The 22,402-nt window shown below is 41.1% G+C and overlaps 1 protein-coding gene across 1 annotated transcript in view; it reads left to right on the plus strand.

The window, feature by feature from the left end:
• FANCL (FA complementation group L) overlaps positions 1 to 22,402 on the plus strand; it is a 72,624-nt gene that overhangs the window by 43,785 nt on the left and 6,437 nt on the right. Inside the window, exons 8-11 of the mRNA XM_050952204.1 lie at positions 10,235 to 10,385; positions 11,350 to 11,433; positions 12,507 to 12,552; positions 12,638 to 12,719. Coding sequence (XP_050808161.1) covers positions 10,235 to 10,385; positions 11,350 to 11,433; positions 12,507 to 12,552; positions 12,638 to 12,719 — 363 coding nt within the window. The remainder of the gene's footprint in view (positions 1 to 10,234; positions 10,386 to 11,349; positions 11,434 to 12,506; positions 12,553 to 12,637; positions 12,720 to 22,402) is intronic.

Below are 22,402 nucleotides of genomic sequence, written 5' to 3' on the forward strand. Positions count from 1 at the left end.
CAGTTTAATTTTCACTGTCAGAGCTTTGGTTGATTCCATACATATTTTGGAACAACTTACATGCGTATTGTTTATTCTGTAAATTTTAGTGGCTTTGTTGCTCTTGTTATAAATACTGACTTTTATATTGTGTACGCATATATCACTTTCAATACCTTTTTTAAGCCACTTATAGGCTGTGTAAATTCATGTTTGTTTAACTTTTGAAAATATTTGAGTTGATTTTTTTTGATTGACAGACTGAAAAATACAAGCTGACTTAAGTTAAAAGCATCACAAACATCCTCACTAAATTTCAGCTCTGATAGTGTGCTGCTGATAACCTTAAGAACTACCATCTGGAGTAACTTTTTTTTTTTTTAAGTGGTTTTAAACAAACCTCTCAAGAATCAACCTTGTTTGACAAGTTAAAATTGATAATGTTTCCATCCATGTTGCAAGCAGATGAAAGTCTGGCATTGTCCATGTGACCTACAAAAATCTTAGAGGAAAAATTTATTAAGATTAGAATTAGGTAGTGAATATTCTAAACAACTGGGATAAGAGAGACTATTCACAGTGTAATTATCTAGAGACTTATCCTTTTTCTGTCTTTGCAACCAGTGACCATTCATTCCAACTGCAGATAGTCTCCTTTAATTCTGAATGAAGCTCCCAACACACTGTGCAGTATGCTGGTACAGTCGCATCAATCATAGAGCCCTGCTGGAGAATGGAGTCTGCTTATATCGATCAGAGTGGCAATTTTTTGCAAAAATGTGTTTGGGGGTTGGAAACAGGATATAACACTTCTTAGAAAAACAGAAAATCACACATTTTTTCAGAATGTATGGAATTAGGCCTACAAGGGTTAATTCAGGCTCCAGAAAGTTGTTAATTTAGCATAGGACTTGCTGGGATATTGCCTGGAGCAGTGTCCAGCAATTCATGGTATGATTGAATATTTTGGTACCTAAGAAGACTAAAAAGGAAGACATACAGAATGTGACTCTTTCCCTGTCCTAGATATTTTGGGTATTCAACATGCAGTTCTCATCCTGACAGGTTTTTAATTTTAACATGTGTAGGTCACCTTTAATGGAAACACTGACAAGACCCTTAACTGAAGCAGTGGAAATGTCACTGTTATAATACAAATACAAACTCCTGTTAAAGGGAATATAAATAGATTTCAGGTAATTTTTTTTCCTGTCTGCTTTTGCCTATTTCAAGTTCTGTTTTAGTGCTTATGGACTTGAAACTTGGAAGATCTTTATTTTCCTTTTTTGAATAATAATAGACATGGCTTTATGGTATCCATATTAAAAATGGGTAATTTTCCTTATGGTCCCTGTCTTCCTGCTGGGTTGATAATGTTTTGATGTATTTTTCTTTCTCTCTGATGAGAGGTCTGCTGCTGCTGCTTTGACATATTCATTTGGATGAATAATTATAACTTGCACAATGTCAAGCTGAAGATGGTAGGGTTTTGTGCGTCATGACAAGCCTAGTAGCCAGTGCAGGTGTCTCACAGCATGATCAGCAACAGCCAGTGTATTCTAGCTCAGAAGAGACATTTTAAAGTAGTCAGAAATCAGCACCAAGGGCAAGCTGCTGCTGCTACTACTGTTATATATGCCAAATAAATGCAAAGTGCTTCTCAATGACAAGTGCAGGAACATCTATTTATTTCAGTTATATACTTTTTCTAATTAACCGGATAAATTTACTGTCTGCACATTTTAGCATACACTATAAGAATGGTTCTGCAGTCATTAGGTATCTGGATTCTTGTGCCCTCACATTAGATTACTATCCCTATATTGACCATTACCCATCTGGATTCATGAATGAAGGTCATGAAAATGGAAATTAATGACTAATGAGGTCATGCAGCTAACAGTGAAACATAATACAAGATCTGGGAAGGTATATTGGTGTGGATGGCATTATTCTTTAGAATTTTGAAGAAATAGTTCCCATAGTAAAATAATATTGATCATAATTGTGGTATTTCTAGTACAGGAACTTTACAGTACTCAACTTCCTACATATCCATGAGGTAGTGACCCTCTAACACAATACAGAAGACTGGAATGGTTGACAACATTTTTCTAAAGATATTAGCATGTTCACTCAGTTTTAGATTTAGTTTTGATGGATGTGTGTGTATGAGCAGGAGGGAAGTATTCATCTTCAGTAAATAACATGGAATAACAAATTACAGATGAAAAAGGTCATCTAATCCCTTCTATTACCACTCCAGAAATTGTTCATTAAATTTTCTCGTGTTTAGTCCTACCTACAACACTGGGAAGACTTTTCCACACATATTGTGTTTTCTCTGGTATTCAGCTGAAACATATTCTTGATATTAATCTTTTGGTGGAGTGTTGAGTATACTACCTTCTAGTTTCACAATTGAGACTTGCACCTGGGTACTGCAACTCTTGGAGCCATCTAGAAAGCAGTGAATGTTTGGTGCAAGCATACATTAGTAGTTGTGTCCTGAAACATTTTGATTTCATTCTGCCATTTGAAATATCAAGTGTGGATCCTATAGAAGAAGGATCCCTTCAGCGTTAATGTAACATTCTTTTCTTAACTCAGAACTGTTTTTGTGGAGTTTTACTCTTGGGAGACTTGGGTTTCTGGTGGAGAGTTGAAAGAACTGCTCTCAAAACAAGTATCTGACTAGGCTCTTTTGTTGAAAGAGAGGTGAGAAATAAGTACAGGTTTTGATAGAGCTTTATATGGCAGCTCTACATATTTCAGAGATGGAGAAGTTACTCAAGCATGCCTCAGCCCTAGACAAATGGCCTGGTGGGATCTGGTACTGGAGTATTCATCTGGTCATAGCAGGAGTGAATATTGTAATCTGTTCTGACAGTGTGAATAAACTAATTAATCCCTTGGATTTGTCCCTCAATGTCTCATTCTTAGAAACCTTTGAAGGGGTTTAATTTTATCCAAGCAATAACTCATTACTTTTTACAACCTAACTAATGCAGTTTAGCCTACACTTGTAAATTTATGGGATTTGGGGGATCAGATGTTTGAGATAGAATTCAGGAATTCCCTTAGAGAAGAGACCAGGCTGTGGATGCAGCCACCCACTTATCTAAATGAAACATTGTGAAAGGAAGATTGGCCATGCATTTCAGCAGATCTACTAATACTATTAATATTCTAGAGGTAGTAAAGGAACAAAGAATGTAGGTAAACTAGTGCTAAAGTATTAAGCATTACTGTTTGAATGTGTAAGATACAAGCAGTCATGCTTTTCAGGTTCCCCCGAACTCATAGGATGAAAACCTGGCCCCACTGAAATCAATGTGAGTTTTTCCATTGACTTCATTGGAGTTAGGATATTGCCAGTGGTGTTTAGATGTTTAATCCCAAATATAAGGTTCTGCCCAAGCAAGTCACCCTGGATAAATTTCCCTATTCCTATTTTACCTCTCATATCACCTATGTAGTAGTTCTTTCCTTGTGTTTTGAACCATTCATATAATTTAGACTGCTAGGAAGTTCTTTAACACATACTCTGGCTTGTCTACATGAACGGTTAAAACCCAGCAAACTGGGGTGTAACCCCACGATCTGTGCCTCTTTTAAAACCATATAGAGAAAGAACAGAGAAATCAAGTTTAGGCTTCTGATGATGCAGCAGGCTCTGTGACCAACCTCAGCGCAGGCCCTTCCCCCACCATTAGTCTCCAAGCATTCTTTGTTTCCTGTTTGACCTCTGCTGCTTGGTCTCCAGAGATCCTCATCAGAAAAAAGTATACGTGGTATCAACAAGCCTCCTAAGAAAATTTCTAGTTGTAGAGAGCCTTCATCCAAAAAAAAAAAATAAAATAAAGAGCTTGGTCACCTTAAGTCCCACAGAGAGTTCTGTGAAGGCTCCAAGCTGCTTCTGTACCAGGAGCTCTTTGAAGTTCCTCAAAACACCATGGGTACCATTTATATCTCAGTACTGAAACCAGCCTGAATACTGTTGAAGCATGACAGACTTAGCAGAGACTCCAAACACATTATTTAATGGAAGCTTTTGCCATCTTCAGACTCCTTGGTGCTGGTATGTGAGTAGTCAGACATCTGCAAGAACAGAGGCTATCCACATCCTCAGTAATGGAGTCATCTAACAGACCTGTGTCTCAACTACCAGTGCCTTTTGACCTGCCCCATTTTCCAGATGGGACGACTGAAGTAGACCGTTCCCTCAGTATTTACACATTTGGCTCATTTACACCTGCTGCAAGAATTTAGATGTTCTAGAGACTTGATCGTGTCAGATAAGCTGGAATCCCCCTTGTTAATGGGCACCATGCAGTTGTCTGTACCAACAGCTACTGGGTCATCGAGACCATATCTTTCTCTAGTACCTCCTAACTTTCCAGTATCAACTGCACAGGACAGGCAGTTGCATTTGTCTCTGGTATCTGCTCCATCTTTTGACGATGTTGAGGATGTCCTCAGACTCCCAAATCTTTGTACAGTGGATCCCCTAACTGCTACATAGAGAGTTTTGTTGTATAATTGTGTGTTACCCATACCTCGACAACTGGCTCATAAAGGGCTGCTCCAGAGTCCAGGTCCAGTGTAGCGAGACATTGTAAGTTACCTGTCAAGCTCTGAGCCTGTTGATAAAAGAACAAAAATCAACACTGGTTCCTGTTGAAAGGATAGAGTTTATTAGAGCGGTCTTCAACTGCCTGAGCCAGAGCCTTCCCGCCAGAGGTCAGGTTCAGGGCAATGTCAGATCTGATTGCCAGCATCACTGCCAACCTGTTTACCACCAGGTCTCCCTGATATCAGATGCATCTGATCCTGAATGAGGAGCACATCTTGGTACACTGCGAATGCAGGGGCTATGGTTAAGAGAAGAGCTCACGATTTAAATGTCAGGGAGCTCAGACCCATCTGTCTAGCTTGTGTGGTGTTCTTTCCTCACTTACCCCATCAGGTAGGGCAGGTATTGACAGACAACATGGCCTCCGTGTTCTATGTCAACAGGTCGGGGGGGAAGGGAGGCTCATTCGTCAGCTCTGTGCCAGGAAGCCCTTTGCTTGTGGAACTTCTGCATCTGACGTGATCCATCTGGAAGTCTTGCATCTCCCTGGCATCCAGAACATGCTAGCGAATCGCCTCAGTAGGTCCTTCTCTCACCATGAGTGGTCCGTCCACTCGGAGGTTATCAGGATGCTCTTCCAGAAGTGAGGAACTCCCCAAGTGGACCTGTTCACCACCAGACATAATAGAAAGTGTCATCAGTTCTGCTCCCTGCAAGGCCTCGGCCAGGAGACCTAATGTATGCCTTCCTGCGAATCCTACTCATCAGCAAAGTCCTCTTAAAAATCAAGAGGAACAAGGCATGGGGCATTGATTTGCCCCAGCATGGCCTCGTTAGCATTGGTTTGGCATGCTCATGGACGTGGCTGTAGCAGCCCCATGGGCTGCTCTCGCAGGATCATGGTCAGCTACTGCACACAAACCAAACCTCACTCCACCTTACAGCTTGGATGCTGCATGGTTGAACCCAGAGAGCAAGCCTGCTCTAGTCAGGTATAGCAGGGTCTCTTGGAGAGCAGGAAGCCCTCCACCAGAGCAGCTTACCTGGCAAAGTGGATGCATTTCTCCCGCTGGACAACGGAGCAGGGTATCTCCACAAACCGGTCGTCTCTGCAGTCCATTCTGGATTACCTGCTTCACTTAAAGCACCAGGGCCTCGCCTTCTCTTTGATCAAGGTTTACCTAGTGGCTAAATCAGCCTTTCACCTTCATCTCCAGGGTAGATTAGTATTCTCTCATGACATGACTATTAGGTGCCTGAAAGGCCTTGAAAGACTCTTTCAGGTGGTCAGGGACCCTGTCCCCCAGTGGGATCTCAACCTGGTCCTCTCCCAGCTCACGGGCCCATCCTTTGAGCATTTGACTTCTTGTTACCTTTCCCATATGTTGTGGAAGGTTGCATTCCTTGTAGCTGTTACCTCAGTGAGACGAATGTTCGAGATTAGAGCTCTTACTTCAGAACCCTGTACACCATGTTCTATGAGGACAAGGTTCAGCTACAGCTCCACCCTACCTTTCTGTCAAAGGTGGTATCGCACTTCCACGTCAACCAGGATATTTTTCTTCTGGTGTTCTGTCAAAAGCCTCACTCGACCAGCGAGGAGAGGTGTCTGCATACTCTAGATGTCAGGCATTGCAGTGGCTTTCTAACTTAAAGTGCACCAAGCCCTTCCACAGATCAACTAAGCTCATTATTGTGATAGCTGACAGGATGAAGGGTCTCCTGGTGTCCTCACAGAGGATTTCAATATGGATCACCATGTGCATTTGTATCTGTTACGAGATGTCGCAGACTGTGCCTCCTCCAATAGTGAAGGCTCATTTGAGAAGGGCTGCTTTCGTGCCACAAGTCCCTGTCCAGGACATATGCTGCGCTGCAACGTGGTCCTCAGTGCACATGTTCACGTCTCATTATGTCATCAGTCAGCAGACCAGAGATGACGCTGGCTTCGGCAGAGTTGTGTTGCTATCAACACTTCCATGAACTCCTACTTGTCTCCAGTGGTACTGCTTGGGAGTCACCTACTATGTAATGGACATGAGCAAGCACTCAAAGAACAAAAGGCGGTTACCTTCCATAACTGTTCTTCGAGATGTGTTGCTCATGTCCATTCCATGACTCGCCTTCCTTCCCCTCTGTTGGAGATCCGGCAAGAAGGAACGGAGGGAGTGGGGAGCCGACAGCGCCCCTTATACTGGTGCATACGTGCGCCACTCCAGAGGGTGCCAGAGCCAGTCCCCTACGGATACCCCTGAGGGAAAAACTTCTGCATTTGACTGGTGCATTTGACGAGCACACACACCAACAATGGAATGGAAATGAACAACACATCTCGAAGAACAGTAGTTATGGAAGGTAACCGTCTTTTATTTGACCACGTGAGCAAGTACCTTGTTGGCACAGCCCAAAACAGTATCAGTAGCACTGTTTTAAAAGAACTGTGGTCAGCAGTGGTCAAAAATTAACTGGTTAACGAAGTATAAAGGAATGATACATTTTTCATGGTTGCATGATAAAGTAGTATGATGGATTTAAATAGATATAGATGTAGATAGGCATACAGAAAAAGACAGTTGGCAACATCAATGAAGCATGCAAATAAGATCAAATGAACAGAGCATTAAAAAAAAAAAACCAAAGGGGAGGAATTTTAAGGAACATCATTGAAAAATTACAATTAGTATTAAAATTAATTGGATTTTAAAATGTATCTGTGGGTTGTAGTCCCTTGATGTTTCTTTTTTTCTATTGAAATCATTTGAATTCCCCAAAGATAAAGATAGCAATGATTATTAGAGGATTTATCTGTGTATGATGTAGGAAAATGTAAAAAAAAATAAATAAAAAAATGGAAAGCAACTGTTGCAAGTACCAGAAAATTATGCTATTAATTTAAGTGTCATCAGAGCACAAAAGATCACATTCCAGGACAGTATGAAAATTATTAAAATACTGGAAATAATAGTACTTAAGATGAAGATATTATACTCTAAGATCTGGTTAAGTGACTGACATTATATCACTTCAGGTATTATAAAAGTAACAAAATGCTTTTAAAGATAATAAGCGTAACATTTTGAGATTGGCAGTATTCACACTTTTCTGCTTAAGTGCTTTCCTACTTTAATATAATTTCATAACAGCGGAAAAACTCCCAACTTTTTATTTCCAACCTATACCTTTTCTTTTTACAATATTTTCTCAGATACAAAAAAAACAATGAAATATCACGCTCCAAGAAAAAATTCAGCAACCCCCATCATTTTGCTTCCTTTTGTCCAGTTGACACAGAGAAAAAAATGGTAGATAAGTTACAATAAACAGATTTTCTATATAATATATTCCTAAAAGGAACACTTTTGTAAATAGATATCACTATTTACTTGTTAATTTGATTTTTTTCTGTGAGAACCCAAGAACTTCCAGGCCAAAATGATATGTGAGATTTAAAATCATGTGGCCATATTATTGTCTTCCAGAACACATAATGGCTCCTCTTCTTCCATCTAGGGATGCCTTTAGCATCACTGTTCTTTTCTCCATTTACTCCTCTTCCTTCTCTTGTTTCCCCAATCCACTTCTATTGTTTCAATAATCACCCCATCCAGATGATTCCCAAATCTACCTCCAAACTTCCCCTCTCTTCACTCTCAAAAGTGCCACTGCCTTTCTAAATTTGAGATGGCAGCAGGGTATCCCAGAGAATCAAGTCTCTAAAATTGAGCTCTATGGGTATCTCTACACAGCAAAGAAAACCTGTGGCTGGCCTGTGCCAGTTGACTCGGGCTCACAGAGCTCAGGCTGTTACATTGCTATATAGACTTCCGACTTCGGCTGGAGTCTGGGCTCTGGGATCACCTCACCCTGCAGGTTCATAGAGCCTGGGCTCAAGCCCGAGCTTGGAAGTCTACACAGCAATGTATAGCTCACAGCCCAAGGCCCATGAGCCCAAGTCTGCTGGCATGGGCCAACCACAGGTTTTTCTTTGCTGTGTAGACGTACCCTATATCTTTCCACCTGATTAATTTCTAATAGTCTCTCTCTAATTTCTTTAGCAACTTTTGCTATTTTTCCTGTCTCCTAGGCTTGCAAGCTCATTATCATCTTTGACTCTCCTCCCCTCTCCCTTTTTCGGTATCCAGTCACCATCTATGTTTCTTTGCTTCCTCTTTTAATATAGACAAAGTACATCTCTTACTCTCGATCGCTACTCCAAAATTTTTATCCATGCCTTGTTTCTCTCATATGGACTGTTGTAACCTTTTGCTCTCAGACTTGCCTATCTTTTCCCCTCTTTCTCCCCTCTTTGTATTACATCCCTGTCTTCTTAGTGGGTCAGCCAAAGTGGAGATACAAAGACCAGCTTTTGCATTTATCTAGTATGTGTTGTATATAATTTTGCAAGATAAATACTTTCATTAGAATGATTGCACTTCGAGATGTTAAAAAAAAAAAATTCTGCATTTTGTGTCTGAAATCATACCCAGACTGGAAGTAGAAGAGCCATTCTTTTAAACTATTTAATTAAAATCTGGTAAATAATCTACCAGTGTTTTTTTCCCTAATGGACCGTTGATCAACATTATAAAATCCTTATGAAGAAATAGTTTTTTTCAGAGCCAAATTTATTTTTATAAAGTTGTCTAGGACCAAACTACTATAGCAATATCTATTTGACTGAAACAATGAAATATAAAAAAAAGTGTGCTTAAAATGCATATGCTATGTTTGAAATGCAGTTGTATAATAGAGTTTAAGGGTGTAATTCTCTTAAAATCAAGTGGAACTACAAACTCAGATCTGTACATTTAATTTACCAATCTCTTGAAATTAAATATTTAAACATTTACATTCTTATGGAAGGGGTTGAGGGCTGGATTCTCTAGTCTGTTAAGCAGTGGAAATTGAATCTGCTATACCTCTTCTGCAACTTTAATTTACCCAGGACTAGATAACTAAGCATCACTCCCTTTCTCACAGACACAAACAGTGGAGAATTGAGTCCTGAAAACATACTAACAGGACAGACTTTTAAAAAAGTAAATAATTCCTTCTAGAAATCACATTCTGGGATTAAAATAAGCAATTTTCTGGCCACACAATTGTTTTTGAGATGCAGAGGATGCCTTTTATATTAAATCCATCTACAAAAGACTCTGACTACTATTTGACTGTGAATAAAATCTTTTGAAAAGTTTAGTTGGGAGTGGGAATTGCTGCATAGGAGTCAAGAAGGCAAACTCATAAACTAACAGCAGATTATGCTGAATTTTACTCACTGCTTACTTAGAATGCAGTTGTTATGAATATGTAATAAAAATACTTCCAGATCGTAACACTGATTTCTGAAATTATTAGGTTTGAGAGTGGCTACCAACTTCAAGAACACTGTACTTTAGATTAATCAGAATATAACAAAAATGTGTTAGAAAATTTAGCTGTACTTTTTGAGTACATTACAGTTATTTTTAGTTAATATTTGTGTGTTCCATTAACAAATCAAAAAAGTGTTTTGAGTACTAACAGGAAAAATGTTGACCCTAGCACACTGCAGTATGTTTTACAGTGGGATGTGTGCTAGATTTAAAAAAACTTTGAAATGCTGTATTTTTTTTAAATCATTCTATATTGCTATTGGTAGAGTGCCATGTAACTTTTTAAAATTTCCTCTTTTCTTAGAGCTCCTTAGTAGACATTTATAACCAGTTCTTGGCAGCATTAGAATCACTGAAAGAATTCTGGAATGCTATGGATGAAATTGATGAGAAGACTTGGGTACTTGAGCCAGAAAACCCCACACGGAGTGCCACAATGAGAAGAATTGCAATAGGTAGGAAAACAAGAGAAAGAATAAAGTTTTTTTTTTTTTTAAACAGAAGTGAAGTTGATTGTTTTGCTTTACTTAATAAAGAACAAGGAATAGGAAAACAAAGGTTACACTTTCAAAAAAAACCCCCAAAACACAAACTATTACTTGTTCGTTATTGTACAAAACGAACCTGAGGCAGAATATTGAATTTGGGAGAAAGTATAATTTTGTATTTTTAGTTTTACATTTAAAGTTCTGATATAAATATTTATAAATTACAAACACAAGTATTAATTAATTCAAAACTGAGGATACATTTGTGATAATCCTATATCAGAAGTATTTCAGTATAGAATTTTTAAATAGATTGTGTATGAAATGGATATCTATTATAGAATAGAAGAAAAACAAGTTTACTTTTCAAAAATTATTCACTACTAATTGTAATGAGAAACCCCTGTCAGAAAACTAAATTTTGTAATACATTTTAAGTTATACTGTAAATATTTTTTTAGTATGAAACTGTTTTTGGAAGGATGAAAGAACTGGAAATGCAGTTCAGTTGGGCCCTTTGCCCTGCCTTTTCTTGATTCCTGAGGGTATGTCTAGGCTGCAATAAAACATCTGCAGCTGTCCTGTGTCAACTGACTTGGGCTTCAGGGCTATAAAACAGCAGTGTAAATGTTTGGGCTCTGGCTGGAGCTGGGACTCTGGCACCCTCCCACTTGCAGTTTATCAGAGGACTTTAACTCACTGCCTAGATAAAACTTGTTCATACTGAACTGAAATTTCTAGTCATGAACACCATCAGTTCAGAATTCTAAGCGAAACAGCTTACTTTACCCATCTAAAAGCTGTAACAATGTTCATAAAACTACAGGTGTGCTCAAAACAACTCATTTTAAAAACATAAGTACTTTCTATATTTGCGGTTATAAAGGAGAGCTTTACACCATTCATTTACATGCATTCTTTCTCATTTCAGGAAATAATGTTTCCATAAACTTAGAGGTAGATCCCAGGCATCCAACTATGCTTCCTGAGTGTTATTTTCTTGGAGCAGACCATGGTAAGGTCTTTCATATACAGAATTTCATATACAAACTCATTTCTCAGTCTTAGAAGCTGGGTCTGTGGTGACTTGCAACAGTAACTGCTTACAAGCTTTTAAGGTAAACTTTATTTACTGGTTTCAGGCTCCGCCTTCTATTTAAGCAAAGTATAAAATGCAGTATCTCGTGCATAGACTTACACAAAACAATACAAGAGTGAATTCATAGCATGCTATTGCGCACTGTTAATGTGTTAAAGTCTGGCAAATTAAGATACCACAAATGGAAGAATACTTTAAAAATACAGTTATGAGAAAAGTGACTAACTATTGACAACTTATTTTACTCCTGCAGGCACTGTAGATATCATGCAGCTGTAGGAGAGTAGCGAGATTGAGTTTTAGCTACTACACAGTCAATGGAATTAACAACTACATTCTAGGCACTGGGTCACATCCTGTCCTGATTTTTCCCACATTATATATGGGGATGATACACAAGCTGGGGAAAAAAACAGCTTGACTATCAGATGCCAGGCTGAGTTTGCAGGGATAACAAAAACACAAAACACCTACTTCTTTTAAGTGTTGATTGGGAAAATTTGTTCTGTAAGTTACTGAGAGAAAGGTGGAACTCTACACTATTTTGTTTAGTCCTTTTCCAGCAGAATCACAATTTAGTAGATGCCTTGTGTCCTGTAGAAAATTATTCCTAAAGATAATTATCTGACCGCACCTATGATTATTTTGCCTGTTTTTTTTGTTTGTCATAAATAATCCACTGCAAATTTTGTAATGTCTTTCCCTCTGTTTTCTATAGCTCCTTGCCATGTCTTGAGGGGAGATCACCTTTGGTGTACAATGTCCCAAAACGTAGTGAAATTATCATTCTATATGGCTTTTCAAATATGATAACTGGGGGCCAGATTTGTAAATGTCTTAAGATGCCTAGTGGGATTTCAAATGCATAGGCACCGATATGCATATTTAGATGTCTAAATACCTTTAAAAAATCTCTAGTTGTAAGTGCTGGAATGTGAGGGGAAGTCTCTTCCTGTGAGTAATATAAATATCTATGTATAACTTTGTAGTGGTAAATCCTCTGAGAACTAAGCTGAACAACAACATGCACTTGTGGTAAGTGTTTTCACTAATACAATTTTCGTTTAAAATCTGCATTTTGCAGTTCCATGTGTTGAAGTCTATTTTCTTCTACTTGCAGGGATCCAGATATCACCCTACTACAAAATTTGAAAGAAGTTTTAGAAACTGATTTTCCTTCTCGTGCTGTGCTGGAAAAGACTGTAAGTGTTGCTTTTTTTGTTGTTGCTCAGTCTTTGTTTCTGAATACTATAGACTGATGAAAATAAAATTGTCACATTGTAACTGGCAGCAAAAATAAGAGTCAGAAAGGATGTAATTGGATTAATAATTTGTAAAAAAGGCTTCTGAACATCAAGCAACAATTGTTAGCTTATTAACAAATAGTTGTAAGTGCACACTTTCCTATGGTCTCCACAGCATTAAGGTGATTAATTACAGGCATCAACATTAAAAGGGGAAGAGGAAGTTTCATAGTACTAATAAGGTGGAAAATCCAAACATTCTCTTATGGATATTGATAATTTAGAACTCTAATTATGTAGGTAGATCTGCTTAGAGGGGACAAGAGGCCATGCAAATAATGGTGCTGCATCTTCCAGTTGTGTCCCTGTGGGTGCTTCTCTGTTGGCGTGCTTGTGTCCCTGTGCTGCTGATCAGAGAACTTTGGTAGTAGTCACTTTCACCTGCACATATGCTGCTCCCCATCTGCCACAAGTCTAACCAGCATGCCTCCTCAGTTCCTTCTCAGTCGTCCTTGGCTAAAGACAGAACTAGAGCTGTTCGTTCATGGATTGTTCTCTCTCTTAGAATTGCTAATTTTAACTTATTTTGAAGCCCTTTTTCTTTCTTTGCTTCATTACATTTTATTTTGGCCATTGCGTACAAGAAAAGAAAAGGACTTTGTCTTCTGTTGACCCCCAGTCGGGGGGGGCCTGGACAAGCCTGGTTCTCTGGGCTTCAAAAAGTTCCTCAGTTACAAGGGATAGATCCCAGTTACCGATGGACACTCACAGTGCGTTTGTTGTCTTAGGAGAGAAACACATTCCACAGAAGTGTGAAGCAACTGAATCCCAGATCCAGGAAGGACAGAGAACTGAGGCTCAAACTCCTACTCATGGAGTTAGTCCTTTAACCTCTGGAGTCTTGGTGGGAACCCTCACTGCAACCCTCTGCTTTGAAGGGTGGTGAGCTCAGAGAGATGCCTGCGAGCCACTCATGTAAGGCCTCTTAGAAAAGGTCCGAAAGTCCCCATAGCAAGTACCGATCGAGCCAGAAATGATCCCTGTCTCAGTCAGTATCAGTACCGATGGCATCAAACTTGTCTAAATCTGGTACCCACAGCATGCGTTGTACTGAACTGACAGGGCAACTTTGAATGCCTAAAGACTCAGTGGGTGCAGGCAAAGAAGAATCGGTACCATGGGGGCATGAGAAACATAGAAGATCCGCCCCAGGGAAGGCTCCGTCAGTACAGTCATCAACCTCCGTACTGCCACAATACCGAGTTCACCTAGAGTCCTGGGCTCACAGATGACCTCCAGCCACACACACCGCCCTTTTTGTTGTCTGAATCAAAAATTGAGCAAGAGGACCTAGCTTCAACACCCTTCTCACCCACCATACAGAGCCCAGTTTCACTATGGACACTGGGCATACCACCCTTCTGACCCACAACATCCCATGGTACCATCCACTGTGCCCCTTCCCATCACAGTGGCCATACTGGAACCCTGGCAGGCCAAAAGGCAACAGGCCTCCATCACTGCCAGTATAGCATGCCAACAGCTGAGGAAGTACCCTCCTTCAGCCGCTGCCTCAAGGGCCTCTGAACTCCCCAAGCAGGCTAGGGAGGAACCAGAGGCTAAAGTCGAAGAGGATGTTACTACTCCAGCCCACTTCTCATCATTATCGCCAGATGAGACTGTGATGCCCCCTCCACCATCTATGGCAGATGACTGTAAGCTGTTCCAGGACTTGGCACAGAAGGTGGCAGAGGCCATTACAAGCAGTGTCTGAGTTGCACCACTAGGTGGTGGACTTTCTACATTCCTCCAGCTCCTCCAGAGTGTCCCTTCCCTATTAATGAGGCTAATGAATTCTGCCAAGGTGATATGGCAGGCCTCTGCATCCAACCCACCAACTTGCAAGAGGGTGGACGAGAAATATCATGTGCCAGCAAATGACACAGAATTCCTGTTCTCCCACCTGCCTCCCAATTCAATCATTGTGGATGCAGTTAACTCTAAAGGCTGCCAACACCACTTTAAGTCCACGCCTTATAACTGGGACTGGGAGCACCTGGACCTGTTTGGCAGTAAGGCCTACTCCTAAGCCACCCTTCAGTTCAAAGTGGCGAACTATCAAGTCTTGTGGGCTAAATGTGACTCTCAGAACTATGTGAAATTTAGTTCTTTTATTGAGCAGCTCCCCCATTCTCGCAAGGACCAATTTAAGGCCTTGGAAAATGAGGGCCAGTTGGTGGCAAAAAGTCACTCCAGTGTGCATTTGACGGCAACACGTTCTATTTTGACAGCGTTGTGATGAGACAGGCCTCGTGGCTTCATCTGTCTGACTTCCTCAAGGAGGTCCAAATGACAGTGGAAGACTTTTGGGGGACAAAATTATTTGCTGAAAATACAGATGCCTCTCTCCATATGTTAAAAGATTTGAGGGTCACTCTTCGATCCCTTGGGATCTATATACCTGGGTACAAAAGAAAGTACAGCTCTCAGCCACCATTCAAGCCTTTCTCACAATACTCATCTCGATAGTCACAATATCCATCTCAATAGACACAGAGATTGTATGAACCTCAGAAGAAGCAGCCTAAGTTCTCCAGATGGAAGATGTTGGGATCTCAGCAAACTTCCACTCAGGCCTCCACTTTGAAGAAATAGTTTTGACGGGTTGATCAAGGTGCCCGTAGAACACTCACCTCATTTCATGATGGAAAACACCCATCCCTTCGGAGATCATCTCGCCCCGTTCCACAGAACCTGGGAATGGATAACCTCTAACAAATGGGTGTTGGAGATCATCCGAGATGGCTACTCCACCCATTTCTTCTCCCTTTCTGCATCCCAAACACCCTTCCCCATCCCTTTTCAGGGATTCTTCTCATGAGATCTTGCTATGTCAGGAGATAAAGTATCACCTCAGTGTAGCAGCCATATTGCAAGTATCCACACATATAAGGGACAGAGGCTTCTAATTTTTTACTTCCTGGAGACCCATACTGGACCTCAGAGCGCTCAAAAAGTTTATCAAGGCTCAAAAGTTCAAGATGGTCATGTTATCTATTATCATGTATTATCATTAGAAAAAGGAGACAGGTTCTTGGCCCTTAACCTCTAAGATACTTATTTTCAGATCTTGATCATATTGAGCCACAGACATTACTTCAGGTTCGTGCTAAGTCAAGACCATTACCAATATGGAGTACTCCCTATTGGACCCCAGAGTATTCTTCAAAGTCCTTTTGATAGTGGCGACCCACTTACGCTCTTAAGGCATGATTTATCCTCACCTGGACGACTGCATTCTCAGGGTATGGTCCTTTGCAGAGTCCCAGCAAGTCAGTCAGACCACACTGGACCTGTTTCAGAATCTGGGCCTACAGATAGATAAACAAAAATCGACATTAACACTGGTATAGAGACTAGAATTCATAGGAGCTGACCTTGACTGCATTCTTCCCACATCAGATTTCTCAGTCTCTCTTTGATAATAAAGACAGTACAATCCAGCCCCCAAATTCTGGCCAAACATTGCCTCCAGCTCCTGGGCCACATGGAGATGGGCGCATGGATTATTGCTCATTCCAGACTATGCTTGAGATGTCTCCAAGCATGCTTTTGGTTCAGTTTAGAGGCCAAACAAAGACAACATAAGCAAACTACTATCCGTGCCCACCAGGGTCAAGTGATCCTCTGATTGGTGGAAGGACCCAGTAAACAACTATATGGGAATCCTGTTTGTTCAGTCTTCCCCATCTCTACTTCTAACCGCACGGATCTCAATGGTTGCACAAGACAGGACAAATGGTCTCCAGGTGAGAGATGCCTCCACATCAACACGTACACTTGCTTCCTCCTGCGCAAAAAGATCATGACGGATAATATGGCGTGCATGTATTACACAAACCATCATGGAGGCACCAGGTGTCATTCTGTGTACACAGAAGCACTAAAACTATGGAACTGGTGCATCTCCCACAGTATCTTAATATCAGCTGCATACTTACTAGGAATACACAACATGACAGCAGACAGTCTCATCCACAAATTCCCACATGATCATGAATGGGAGATAGATTCGATGGTACTCCACAACATATTCTGACAATGGTGGATACTGGTAATAGACCTATTCACTACTTACCAGAACAAGCAGTGCCACAGTACAGCTCTAGACTGCGGATCAGACAACATTCCATGGGAAATGCCCTCCTCCTTCCCTGGGACAAAGGCCTTCTTTATGCTTTTCCCCCATTCCCTCTAATATTGAAAGGCCTGTTGAAAATTAGAGAGCAAACATACTGATTTCTCGCATCTGGCCCAGACAGCCATAGTACCCTTAACCTGTCACAGCTGGCAATGTGTCCACCGATGACTCTTCCAATCACTTCTTATCTTCTGTCGCTGAAAGAGAGATGCACTCTCCATCTCAACCTGTGGATTCTGTGTCTCAAAGTCTGGCTCTGTCATGGTTCCAGCACATAGAGACATCTTGCTCTGAGGATGTATGGGACATGTTATTGCACAGTAGGAAAGGAGCTACTTGCTTTACCTATCTACAAAAATAAAAAAGATTCCAGATCTGGTGCCATCCCAAAAGTGTCATCCCTAATACATCCGCCTTACCAGTGATCCTAGACTACTTGTTGACTCTCAAGAAACTGGGACTCTCCATTGTTTCACCTAGCAGCTATTGCAACCTTCCCTCAGCAGACAGAAGGATATTCAATCTTCTCCTATCCGACTATGAAGTTTTTCAAATGCATAGCAAACTTTTTCCCACAACCCAGACTTCCCATTCCTCAATAGGATCGCAACCTACTATTAAAAGATCTGACTAGGCCATCATTTGAACCTGTGGCCACTTGTTTAACAACTCACCTTACCATGAAGATGGTGTTTCTCATAGTCATCACCTCTGCAAGAAGGATTGGGGAAATAGGAGCTCCGATGGCGCATTCCGCTTTCACTAGGTTCTTCTCTGACAAGGTCACTCTTAGACCATGTCTGAAATTCATTCCCAGCATGACTTCTGCATTTCACATAAATTAGCTTATTCAGTTTCCAGCCTTTTATCCCAAACTTCATCAGGAAAATAGGGAAGCTATCTTCTATTTGCTCGACGTGAGAAGAGCCTTCAGAAAATCTTCAAAACTCCTCCTCTCCATTGCAGATAGGTCAAAAGGCACAGTGATTTCATCTCACCGTCTTGCTAAGTGGGTGTTGGGCTGTATTAAATTCTGTTAACAATTGCGTAATGTAACCTCCCCCTCCCATCTTCAGTATGCACAAGTTCTATGAGGTTGGTCTCCTCATCCTTCGCCTAGGGTATCCCTATATCAGAAATCTGCAGAGCAGTTACCTGGGCATCTGCACACACCTTTAAAGAACACTATGGCACCCTGGGGATTTGGCTTCAGACTCCAAATTTGGTGCCAGAGTACTATCATCCATATCAGACTTGACTCCAAAGTCACAATCTCCAGTGGTGGGCACAGCTCAGGGGTGATCTCCAGTGGAGCCACCCATATGGACACCACTTGAAGAAGTTACTCACCTTGTGCAATAATGATATGTGTGTCCCGATGGGAACTCCATGACCCACCCTTCTCCTCTCTACTTTGGAGTCCTAGTAGTTGACTCTGTGGTAGAAAAGTAACTGAGGAGGGATTGCCTGCGCATCCTGGTTAGCTTAGTGGCAGGCAGGGAGCAACGTATGTGTGGGTGGGATAGACTGCTACCAAAGCGCTCTGATCAGCAGCATAGGGACATAGACAACCTGCAGTGGAGCATCCGTGGGGTACACCTCTCAAGGAACCAACATTACCGCACAAGGGGAGTACTTTCTTTATTGGAATTAACTTTTTCACAATACTATAACACAGAATTGAGTGTGGCCCTCATATATGAAAGTTTAAAGTTCTTAAATTAAAAACTAATCTGATGGAGGCCTTCTGTCTAATACAGTGAAAGTTCACTGTAGTTAAAAGCATGAAGACTGTATGAAATAATGAAGTTAAACTGCATGTCAGTCAAGACTGGACATTGTTTTTAGGTGCATGAAATCATACTAGGACAAAAATGAGTCTTTTTGCTGAATTATCATTAAATCCCTTCAAGACAGAATGGGCTCCTCGGTCTGGAGTGGTAGCTTATTTAGGAGAAGGAAAACTCTGATCTGAAACCCTCATCTATGGGTTAAATAAAGCATGGTGTTGGGCAGCAGCAACAGCAGTATTGCCTCTTATTGGTCCATCTAGTCTATAGCTACAAGATGGGGAGAGTTTGGGCATGTACTTAGTTCAACTAGGGAAAGGCCCTCTCACTGCAGTGTGTCAGGGACACCAATTAATAAACTATAGTTTCTGGTACAAGGTGACTAGTTGGTGCAAGCAATGTTTTTCTTTCTGGTGAGTTACCAAAGGGCAGTAGTAGATATTAGCAAGGGATAATGCTAATGGTGAGAGGGCATCTTAGCTTTATGCCAGAAGTTCACCCACCTCAAGTCTGGCAGCCTCAGCATCTGAGCTGGGGATTTCTGGCAGTCAGCATCTGAACAGTCCTTTAGAGGTTCAGGGTAGAATGAAGAGTCAGAGTCAGATGAATCGCAACAACCTGCACAGCCAAAGAATTCCAATATAAGTAGTAATATTGAATGTACCCCATTTGACTGACAAAGGTGTGGAAGTAGCTGATATGAAGGTACGGAGAGGTATTTGTGTTCTATACCTGCAGAAAACATGATGAATGGGGAACTTAGTGAGGGAGCTGGGCTTAGATTGTAAACTCTTGTATGGTAACAAAAGCAGATGTAATGGAGTCAGGTTGGTAGTGAGAGGAGAGCTGAGAAAGAACAATAATTGAAATTATTAGAGTAAGTGACCGACTGATGTCTGTATGGGTCCAAATTCTGTTTGTGATATCAGCATATGCACCTCACAAAAGATGCAATGAAGCAGAGTTTCCTCCAAGATTTGAAAGCACTAGTGGACAGAGCTATGCCAGAGGAGATGTTGGATGACTTGAGATATGGAAGAGACAGGCAAAAACAGAAGGGGTAATATAATGTGCTTAGTAAATTCCAGTCTAGGCACTATGGAATGAGGAAGGGAAACTATTACTAAAAATATGTAATTTCAATCAATGGATGATAGCCAGTCCATGGTTCCAAAAGAAGGTGAGTGATTTGGACATGTACATCCACGTACATCAGTAGTAGAAATAAATTTGGTATTGGCTGAAGAATGGAACTACCTCAAAAGAACATGGATTGCAGCAGCAGAAGAGATTTGTGGCTGATGCAGATGGGGAAAACCGAGGGCAAGAGAAGAGTGGTGATAGACTGAAGTGCAGGTATTTACCTAAAGCAAGAAAATGGAGCCTAATGAAAAAAAGAAATACACTGAGTATAAATGAAAGTGAATAGAAGAAAGGAAAGTGAGTTGCCAAGCAAGCAATGAAGAAGGCAAAAAGAATGCCATACATGACCTGTATGATAAGCTTGTAAACCATCCACAACAGGCTGGCAAAAAGATCTAGAGCTTGGCAAAAATGACCACACTCCACATTAAGTGTGGCGGGAGAGAAGGATTGTTGTGTGGCTTGCTGGAGGAACCACTGGCAAAAAAAGTCTACAGCATGGCAAAAATGGCCCCACACCACACATTAAGCCTGTGTGTGTGTGAGGGGAGAGGGGAATGGACTGTTTGGCTGGAGGAAGGTTTGTACCTCTTTAAAGGATAGAGAGGCAAGGAGTGAGGTTGCAACAATGGCAGAGCAGGTCAACATGGGGATGCTGACCCACCCCCCTAGGTGACTGGAAGAGAGGAGAGGATATGCCAAGCAGGAAAAGTCCTCTTTTACATGGACCAAGCAGAACAGCAAGGACTCAAGCTCTGCAGTCTCCATGGTGCCATGTGGTAGCATGATGATGAGAGCTGGGGAAGGGGTAGGAATGCTTCCCCCACACATAGAGGGAAAAGCTGGCATTTAGTAACAGAAGGGGAGAAAATTTTAGGCATAGCTCAGAAGCTTCTGTATGGAAGGGATACAGTGATCAGATAAATGGATTGGTGAATTCAAAGGAGGTATTTGTTAAAGGACTGGAAACTGGAAAGTTCAGGGCTCCTATGTCTGACATGGCAGAGAGCCAACTGCCCCTCTTAGAGCCCACCTTAACCCACATGGGGGAGATGGAAGGTCCCAGCAATAGGTGGGCTGGGGACTAGGATGGGAAAGAGGGTTGGTTGATGGAAGCCCCCTGGTATATATTGAAATGATAATGCCATTACAAGCACTATACACTTTTATCTGTGGGGAGCTCCCAGGTAGTTAATAAAATGTTAGCTTAATTAAACCACATGCAGTTTCTCCTGTCCTTCCAATATAGCTGGACAATAAGATTCAAAGGAAAGGAGGATGGTATTGCAACACCATTTGTAAGAAATGACCACGGGAGGCTATTATTAATACATGAACAAGCAAAGGAGAGGTGGAAACAGTAGTTTGAGGGGCAAAATGGCCTTTTTGGCAGAGTTGCCAACATGTGAGCCTAATGTCAGATCTGAGTCTGACATAATGGAGGATAAGGTGAGAAAATGTAGTCCAGAAAATGAAGAATGGTAAGGCAGTGGGACCTGATAAAATGACGGCAGACCTGGTGAAAATCCTGGGCATGAGAGGTATAAAGTGGATGAGCAGAGTAGTTAAAGCCATAGAGTGACTCAAGAGAATTCCTGAAGACTGATGAGAATCTATTTTGGCATCAATACAGGGAAGCATCCATGAATGCAGACACTATCAAGGGATAAAGTTACCAGAACACATATTGGAGGCTAGGATTGGGAGAAAGGTGGACAGGACAAGTGAACAAGAACAGTTCTGCTTTAGGAAAAGCCAAGCAACCACAGATTCCATGTTTGTAATTCGGCAAGTGACAGAAGCAGCTAGAATATCAACAGGATAGCTTCTGGGCTGTCATAGACCCTAGAAAGAGTCTATGTTAAAATGAACAGAAGGATGCTCACATCAGTACTGAAATATTATCTGAGAATTTAATAACTATGGGAAATGCAATATATAGATCTAAAACAGTGATCTGAATGTGTTTTGGAACAGCAAGCCCCTTGGGATTAGAAATGAGATTGCATCAGGGGTTGCCCCTCAGTCCATTGCTGTTTATCATATTTACGGACTACGTCAGCTGGACGATCACAATGGGAAAACGTCAGAACCTGCAATATAGAGATGAAATAGCAATAAGGGCATCCTCAGAAGACGACTTGTAGAAAATAGTAAACCAATGGTGCAACCAGCTAAGCAACCATGGGATGACAATGAACAGGACTAAGACAGAGATAACATGGCACAGCAAAGGTGCCACAGGGAAACTGGTGTAGCCTAAAGGATTAATCTGCTTGCTTGCATAGATATAGCTTTTCTTATAAGTTTAAGTATTTGATTTATTGTAATAGGTTTATAGATTTATACTGAAAATAAGTTAGGCCAGGTGTCAGCAACCTTTCAGAAGTGGTGTGCCGAGTCTTCATTTATTCACTCTAATTTAAGGTTTCGCGTGCCAGTAATACATCTTAATGTTTTTAGAATGTCTCTTTCTATAAGTCTATGATATAGAACTAAACTATTGT

This window comes from Gopherus flavomarginatus, chromosome 4, assembly GCF_025201925.1.
Source record: "Gopherus flavomarginatus isolate rGopFla2 chromosome 4, rGopFla2.mat.asm, whole genome shotgun sequence".
Lineage (NCBI taxonomy): Eukaryota > Metazoa > Chordata > Testudines > Testudinidae > Gopherus > Gopherus flavomarginatus.